Source organism: Leishmania braziliensis, chromosome 4, assembly GCF_000002845.2.
Source record: "Leishmania braziliensis MHOM/BR/75/M2904 complete genome, chromosome 4".
NCBI classification, from domain to species: domain Eukaryota; phylum Euglenozoa; class Kinetoplastea; order Trypanosomatida; family Trypanosomatidae; genus Leishmania; species Leishmania braziliensis.
In genome coordinates this window covers 251,288-259,618 of record NC_009297.2, presented here as the reverse complement: position 1 = coordinate 259,618, position 8,331 = coordinate 251,288, and the positions used below count along the sequence as shown (strand labels likewise).

General features: G+C 57.9%; 1 protein-coding gene across 1 annotated transcript; it reads left to right on the top strand.

Annotated features, from left to right (window-relative positions):
- Window positions 1–5,551: 5,551 nt before the first annotated feature.
- On the top strand, window positions 5,552–7,279 carry LBRM_04_0670 (surface antigen-like protein; the record flags this gene model as incomplete). The annotated part of the gene is made up of 1 exon (XM_001561701.1): window positions 5,552–7,279. The coding sequence occupies one exon, from the start codon at window positions 5,552–5,554 to the stop codon at window positions 7,277–7,279; it is 1,728 nt and encodes a 575-aa protein (XP_001561751.1).
- Between the last annotated feature and the right edge of the window lie 1,052 nt (window positions 7,280–8,331).

Here is an 8,331-nt window from a genome sequence, read left to right as displayed (position 1 = left end):
AACNNCGTCGGCCGCGTGGGGCCCCTTCTTATTTCTTTCAGATGCACTGCCGTGGTGGCCCTCTTCTTTCTCTTTTCTCCGAGGCCTGCCGTGGTGGCCCCCTTCTTTATTTCTTTCAGATGCACTGCCGTGGTGGCCCCCTTCTTTCTTTCTTTCAGATGCCCTGCCGTGGTGGCCCCCTTCTTTCTTTTCTTCAGATGCACTGCCGTGGTGGCCCCCTTTCTTTCTCTTTTCTCCGAGGCGTGCCGTGGTGGCCCCCTTCTTTATTTCTTTCAGATGCACTGCCGTGGTGGCCCCCTTCTTTCTCTTTTCTCGGAGGCCTGCCGTGGTGGCCCCCTTCTTTATTTCTTTCAGATGCACTGCCGTGGTGGCCCCCTTCTTTCTCTTTTCTCCGAGGCCTGCCGTGGTGGCCCCCTTCTTTATTTCTTTCAGATGCCCTGCCGTGGTGGCCCCCTTCTTTATTTCTTTCAGATGCACTGCCGTGGTGGCCCCCTTCTTTCTTTCTTTCAGATGCACTGCCGTGGTGGCCCCCTTCTTTATTTCTTTCAGATGCACTGCCGTGGTGGCCCCCTTCTTTCTTTTTTTTCCAAGGCCTGCCGTGGTGGCCCCCTTCTTTATTTCTTTCAGATGCCCTGCCGTGGTGGCCCCCTTCTTTATTTCTTTCAGATGCACTGCCGTGGTGGCCCCCTTCTTTCTCTTTTCTCGGAGGCCTGCCGTGGTGGCCCCCTTCATTCTTTTCTTCAGATGCACTGCCGTGGTGGCCCCCTTCTTTCTTTTTTTTCCAAGGCCTGCCGCGGTGGCCCCCTTCTTTCTTTCTTTCAGATGCCCTGCCGTGGTGGCCCCCTTCTTTCTTTTTTTCAGATGCCCTGCCGTGGTGGCCCCCTTCTTTCTTTTTTTCAGATGCACTGCCGTGGTGGCCCCCTTCTTTCTTTTCTTCAGATGCACTGCCGTGGTGGCCCCCTTCTTTATTTCTTTCAGATGCACTGCCGTGGTGGCCCCCTTCTTTTATTTCTTTCAGATGCACTGCCGTGGTGGCCCCCTTCTTTATTTCTTTCAGATGCACTGCCGTGGTGGCCCCCTTCTTTCTCTTTTCTCCAAGGCCTGCCGTGGTGGCCCCCTTCTTTATTTTTTTCAGATGCACTGCCGTGGTGGCCCCCTTTCTTTTCTTTTTCTCCGAGGCCTGCCGTGGTGGCCCCCTTCTTTCTTTTTTTCAGATGCACTGCCGTGGTGGCCCCCTTCTTTATTTCTTTCAGATGCACTGCCGTGGTGGCCCCCTTCTTTCTTTTTTTCAGATGCCCTGCCGTGGTGGCCCCCTTCTTTCTTTTTTTCAGATGCCCTGCCGTGGTGGCCCCCTTTCTTTATTTTTTTCAGATGCACTGCCGTGGTGGCCCCCTTTCTTTCTTTTTTTCAGAGGCCTGCCGTGGTGGCCCCCTTCTTTCTTTTTTTCAGATGCCCTGCCGTGGGGGCCCCCTTCTTTTTTTTTTTCAGATGCACTGCCGTGGGGGCCCCCTTTCTTTTTTTTTTTTCAAAGGCCTGCCGTGGGGGCCCCCTTCTTTTTTTTTTTCAGATGCACTGCCGTGGGGGCCCCCTTCTTTTTTTTTTTCAGATGCCTGCCGGGGGGGCCCCCTTCTTTTTTTTTTTCAGATGCACTGCCGGGGGGGCCCCCTTTCTTTTTTTTTTTTCAGAGGCCTGCCGGGGGGGCCCCCTTTTTTTTTTTTTTCAGATGCACTGCCGGGGGGGCCCCCTTTCTTTTTTTTTTTTCAGAGGCCTGCCGGGGGGGCCCCCTTCTTTTTTTTTTTCAGATGCACTGCCGGGGGGGCCCCCTTTCTTTCTTTTTTTTCAGAGGCCTGCCGGGGGGGCCCCCTTTTTTATTTTTTTCAGATGCACTGCCGGGGGGGCCCCCTTCTTTATTTTTTTCAGATGCACTGCCGTGGTGGCCCCCTTCTTTATTTTTTTCAGAGGCACTGCCGTGGTGGCCCCCTTTCTTTATTTTTTTCAGATGCACTGCCGTGGTGGCCCCCTTCTTTCTTTTTTTCAGATGCCCTGCCGTGGTGGCCCCCCTTCTTTATTTCTTTCAGATGCACTGCCGTGGTGGCCCCCTTTCTTTCTCTTTTCTCCGAGGCCTGCCGTGGTGGCCCCCTTCTTTATTTCTTTCAGATGCACTGCCGTGGTGGCCCCCTTCTTTATTTTTTTCAGAGGCACTGCCGTGGTGGCCCCCTTCTTTATTTTTTTCAGATGCACTGCCGTGGTGGCCCCCTTCTTTATTTCTTTCAGATGCCCTGCCGTGGTGGCCCCCTTCTTTATTTCTTTCAGATGCACTGCCGTGGTGGCCCCCTTCTTTCTTTTTTTCAGAGGCCTGCCGTGGTGGCCCCCTTCTTTATTTTTTTCAGATGCACTGCCGTGGTGGCCCCCTTCTTTATTTTTTTCAGAGGCCCTGCCGTGGTGGCCCCCTTCTTTATTTTTTTCAGATGCCCTGCCGTGGTGGCCCCCTTCTTTATTTCTTTCAGATGCCCTGCCGTGGTGGCCCCCTTCTTTATTTTTTTCAGATGCCCTGCCGTGGTGGCCCCCTTTCTTTCTTTTTTTTCCGAGGCCTGCCGTGGTGGCCCCCTTCTTTATTTTTTTCAGATGCACTGCCGTGGTGGCCCCCTTCTTTCTTTTTTTTCAGAGGCCTGCCGTGGTGGCCCCCTTTCTTTCTTTTTTTCAGATGCCTGCCGTGGTGGCCCCCTTCTTTCTTTTTTTCAGATGCCCTGCCGTGGTGGCCCCCTTCTTTATTTCTTTCAGATGCACTGCCGTGGTGGCCCCCTTTCTTTCTTTCTTTCAGATGCACTGCCGTGGTGGCCCCCTTCTTTATTTCTTTCAGATGCACTGCCGTGGTGGCCCCCTTCTTTCTTTCTTTCAGAGGCCTGCCGTGGTGGCCCCCTTCTTTCTTTCTTTCAGATGCACTGCCGTGGTGGCCCCCTTCTTTCTTTTTTTCAGATGCCTGCCGTGGTGGCCCCCTTCTTTATTTCTTTCAGATGCACTGCCGTGGTGGCCCCCTTCTTTCTTTTCTTCAGATGCACTGCCGTGGTGGCCCCCTTCTTTATTTCTTTCAGATGCCCTGCCGTGGTGGCCCCCTTCTTTCTTTTTTTCAAATGCCCTGCCGTGGTGGCCCCCTTCTTTATTTCTTTCAGATGCCCTGCCGTGGTGGCCCCCTTCTTTATTTCTTTCAGATGCACTGCCGTGGTGGCCCCCTTCTTCCTTTCTTTCAGATGCACTGCCGCAAGTGGTCCCCTTACGTGTTTCACTCCGACGCTGCTTCCCTCACGCGCACCGCGTCGTCGGCGCCACCGCGTGGCTGCCCTTCTACCGCTCCCCTGTCCCTCCCTCCCACCATCTTGTGACTCTCTATTCCCCCCTCCCTCTCCTACCCCCAAACATCCTCGCGAGCACCCAGTCCACGCCCACACGTCGCTCCTCCACCAGCATCGCACGCCCGCAGTTCGCTACACCGCCGTCTCGTCGCCTACACCCCCCACCAACACCCCCCGCATTCGTCCTTCCCCCCTCTTGCTCTCTCAACGATGACCTCCACTCGGAACAAGTTCCTCCTGGCGCTTGTGGCCCTCGTGCTGCTCGCCACCTACGCTGCTGCGGTGAAGGGCGACTGCACTGTCGAGAACTGCGCGACGTGCGCTGCTGGGAGCACCACCCAGTGCGCGGAGTGCAAACCTGGCTACAAGCGGACCGACGCAGGCACTTGCGAGGCGATCTCCTGCGATGTCCCGAACTGCGCGATGTGCCTTGAAGAGGACGCCACCCAGTGCAAGGACTGCAACGCCGGCTACAAGGTGACCGACGCAGGCACGTGCGAGGCGGCATCGGACGCCGCTGCGGCCCCGCACTCTGGCGTTGCCGCGGTGGCAGCACTGGCGGCTGCTGTGGTGGCCTACGCGCTGTGATGGCATGGGTGAGCTGGCGGGGCGAGGCAGCTGAGGAGCGTGCAATGTAGCTGGCTGTGTGCCCAGTGCTGGCGCTGCTGTTGCTGCAACGGGGACCGTGCGCTGGCTCTTCTGCTAGCGTGGGGTGGGTGGGCGTGGGCGTAGGTGCTGCCTGTAGACGCCCTCTCCATGTCCTCCCTCCCTCCCCCACGCTTGGGAAGCGCACCGCACCTGGGCTCATGGATGGGACACGACGCGCGCATGCCTGAGGACGCGTACACCGGCCCCGGCCTCCTTTGGCCTCCTTGCTCGTTGTGCCCTCCCCCCGTCCTGGGTTTGTGCTCCCTCTTCCGCCCCCCTTTCCACTGTGCCGGCGCGCATTGCCCTCTCGGCTGCTGGCCCCCTTTGCCCTCTTATTTTCTCTGTAACCGCCCTCTTTGTTTCGCTTCGCTTTCCTCGTTTGTTGTGTCGCGGGTCGTCTCTGGTCTCGCGTTTCTCGACGGCCAGGACGACCTCGATGGACACGATGTGTATGTATGGCCTGTGCGTCGGTATGCGTCCCTGCAAGGGGCTGCATCGCTGAGCACTTCTTTCCCCCTCCCCCCTCTCGCTGTGTTTTTATTCTTTCGTATTGTCGCTGAGCGCGTGGCGCGCCTTTGTGCGCCCACCCGCTTTGCCCGTAGGCCCGCTGTTCCCTCCTTGGCCCTCGCACAGTGTGTGTGTGTGTGTGTGTGTGTGTGTGTGTGTGTGTGCGTGTTGCCTCTCGCTTACACGGACTCTACTCGTTCTTTTAGACAGGCGGTGCTACGCCCCGTTCTCTGATTTCTTTCGCTCGCTCTTTTCGCGCCCCATCCCCCGCCCGCCTCTCCCCTGCCGCTGCCTCGGTCTCTCCTCGTGCGTTCTTCTTCGCCCTCGGGGGTGGCGTGGCGTTGGCGGGGCTGGGGGCGGTGGGGGGGCTGTCTGGCTTCTCCCGCAGGGACCGGGGGTGTGGGACCCCCTGGCGCCGCGCGCCGGTGTGTCGCCATGTCACCAGGGCCATGCAAACACCACCGGATCGAACCGGAAAGAGCACAGGCGCATGCAAGCAGCCGGGGCGTGCTTGGGGATGGTGACGCGGGGCGCGACTATGCCGGTCTCCGCGTATCGAGGGGCGAGTGCACCACAAGCCCCATGCTCGTTCCACGCGGGAGCCCGGCTAGACGTCCGCGGCGCGGCGCAGCGGCCAGGACCCCCTTCCCCCTCCACATAGGCGGCTGATGCATCATCTTGTCTCCCGTGCGAGGGCTTCCTTTCCTCCCTCGTGCGCCACTGTCTCTCCCTGTGCACGTGTGCGCCAAGTCTTCACTCACGCGCTGCACTCCGACGCTGCTTCCCTCACGCGCACCGCGTCGTCGGCGCCACCGCGTGGCTGCCCTTCTACCGCTCCCCTGTCCCTCCCTCCCACCATCTTGTGACTCTCTATTCCCCCCTCCCTCTCCTACCCCCAAACATCCTCGCGAGCACCCAGTCCACGCCCACACGTCGCTCCTCCACCAGCATCGCACGCCCGCAGTTCGCTACACCGCCGTCTCGTCGCCTACACCCCCCACCAACACCCCCCGCATTCGTCCTTCCCCCCTCTTGCTCTCTCAACGATGACCTCCACTCGGAACAAGTTCCTCCTGGCGCTTGTGGCCCTCGTGCTGCTCGCCACCTACGCTGCTGCGGTGAAGGGCGACTGCACTGTCGAGAACTGCGCGACGTGCCTTGAAGAGGACGCCACCAAGTGCGCGGAGTGCAAACCTGGCTACAAGCCGACCGACGCAAGCACGTGCGAAGCGATCTCCTGCGATGTCCCGAACTGCGCGACGTGCGCTGCTGGGACACCACCCAGTGCGCGGAGTGCAAAACCTGGCTACAAGCCGACCGCCGGAGGGCTGTGCGAGCCAATACCGCCCTCCTCCTGCTATGTGGAGCACTGCAGGGAGTGTCAGGGGTGGAGCCCCTACCATTGTGGGTCATGTGAGCCTTACTACCTTGTGGCCCCCGATGGCCGCTGTGAGGAGATGGTGTTCCCCCCCTGCAATGTCGAGTATTGCGAAAGCTGCCTAAAAGATAACGAGAACTACTGCAGAATCTGCGAACCGCGCTCCGTGCCGAAAGGCGAAGGGCAGTGCTGGAAACCTGTGGACCCCCTCTGCAATGCCAAGAACTGTGCGCTCTGCCATTCGTGGAACACTGATGCCTGCAAGAACTGCAACCCTGGCCACAAGCTGATCTACCCATACACGTGTGAGGCGGTCCCCTGCAATGTCGAGAACTGCGCGACGTGCGCTGATAGGAGCATAATCAGGTGTGCACAGTGCAACCCTGGCTACAAGCTGACACCCGCAGACGGCTGTGAGGCGATCCCCTGCGATGTTGAGAACTGCGTGACGTGCGCTGATGGGGACGCCGCCAAGTGCGCGGAGTGCAACCCTGGCTACAAGCTGACACCCGCAAGAGGGTGCAAGGAGCACCCCTGCGATGTCGCGAACTGCGAGACGTGCGCTGAGGGGGACGCCGCCAAGTGCGGGGAGTGCAACAACGGCTACAGGCCGACCGCCGGAGGGCTGTGCGAGCCAATACCGCCCTCCTCCTGCTATGTGGAGCACTGCAGGGAGTGTCAGGGGTGGAGCCCCTACCAGTGTGGGTCATGTGAGCCTTACTACCTTGTGGCCCCCGATGGCCGCTGTGAGGAGATGGTGTTCCCCCCCTGCAATGTCGAGTACTGTGAAAGCTGCCTAAAAGATAACGAGAACTACTGCAGTGTCTGCGAACCGGGCTCCGTGCCGATTGGCGAAGGGCAGTGCTCGAAACCTGTGGACCCCCTCTGCAATGCCAAGAACTGTGCGCTCTGCCACTGGTGGAGCACTGATGCCTGCAAGAACTGCAACCCTGGCCACAAGCTGATCTACCCATACACGTGTGAGGCGGTCCCCTGCGATGTCGCGAACTGCGCGACGTGCGCTGATAGGAGCATCATCAGGTGTGCACAGTGCAACCCTGGCTACAAGCTGACACCCGCAGACGGCTGTGAGGCGATCCCCTGCGATGTCGAGAACTGCGCGACGTGCCTTGAAGAGGACGCCACCAAGTGCGCGGAGTGCAAACCTGGCTACAAGCGGACCGACGCAGGCCAGTGCGAGGCGATCTCCTGCGATGTCCCGAACTGCGCGACGTGCCTTGAAGAGGACGCCACCCAGTGCAAGGACTGCAACGCCGGCTACAAGGTGACCGACGCAGGCACGTGCGAAGCGGCATCGGACGCCGCTGCGGCCCCGCACTCTGGCGTTGCCGCGGTGGCAGCACTGGCGGCTGCTGTGGTGGCCTACGCGCTGTGATGGCATGGGTGAGCTGGCGGGGCCAGGCAACTGAGGAGCGTGCCATGTAGCTGGCTGTGTGCCCAGTGCTGGCGCTGCTTCTGCTGCCAACGGGGACCGTGCGCTGGTTTTTCTGTTTTCTTGGGGCTGGGGCGTCTTATGAATCTTTTCGTTACTGGTTACGCTCATGTTCTATGCCTCCTCTCCCCCCCTCTTCTTTCTGCTATACTCTATCCGCCCTCTTAGTCTGCTTTATCTACTCTCTTGCGGGTGTGCTCTTTCCCCTTTCTCTATCCCACCCGAACTACACTTTCACCTTTTGTTCCTCTTCTGCTAGTACCCCCCTTGCTTCAGTGCCCCCGGGTTTCCTTACTTAGTGGTGCTATTGCCTCTTCTCCTCCGCGCTTCCGATCTTGAACTATACTTCTTTTACGCGCTGTTTACTTACCTGTCGTCTTTTGACACTTGTCTCATTCACCCTCCTCTCTTATTCTTATCCTCTCCATTCTCTATTTTCCCTGCTGTCCTCTCTGCTTTTAGCTGTCGCACTCTTCTTGCTATTCTGTCCGTTTTTGCTTATCTCCTTTTCTCCTTCCTCTTACTTCCTTTCTTTTTGTTCCTTATCTCCTCCCTCCCTCTCTTCTTCCCATCTTTCTCGTTTGTTTACTGACCCTTCATCTGCCGCCCTCCGCGCCTTTTCTTTTTTAATCTAGTCTCCCCCTATCCTTTTTACTTGCTCTTTTTTCCTTCTCTCTTTGATGAATTATTTCTACTTCCTCCTTTGGTATATCCTTCGCTGCTCCCTTTCTTATTTTTCCTTTTTCTTGCCTTATCTCTCTTTCTACGTCCACTCCTTCTCTGCTTCTTCCTTGCCCTTCAGCTTGTCCTACACTATATCCTTAGATTCTGTTATTGTCGGTTACGCTCTTTCTCTCCGTCAGTGCAGCTGAACAAAGCATTTAATTTTATCTACAAGGTGCCCTTTCCTTTCATTATTCTTTCGGATGTCTCTTCTCTTCTTCCTCTTTCTTCGCTTTCGGTCTACGTCTGCTTTTGAGTCTGAGCTCCTACTC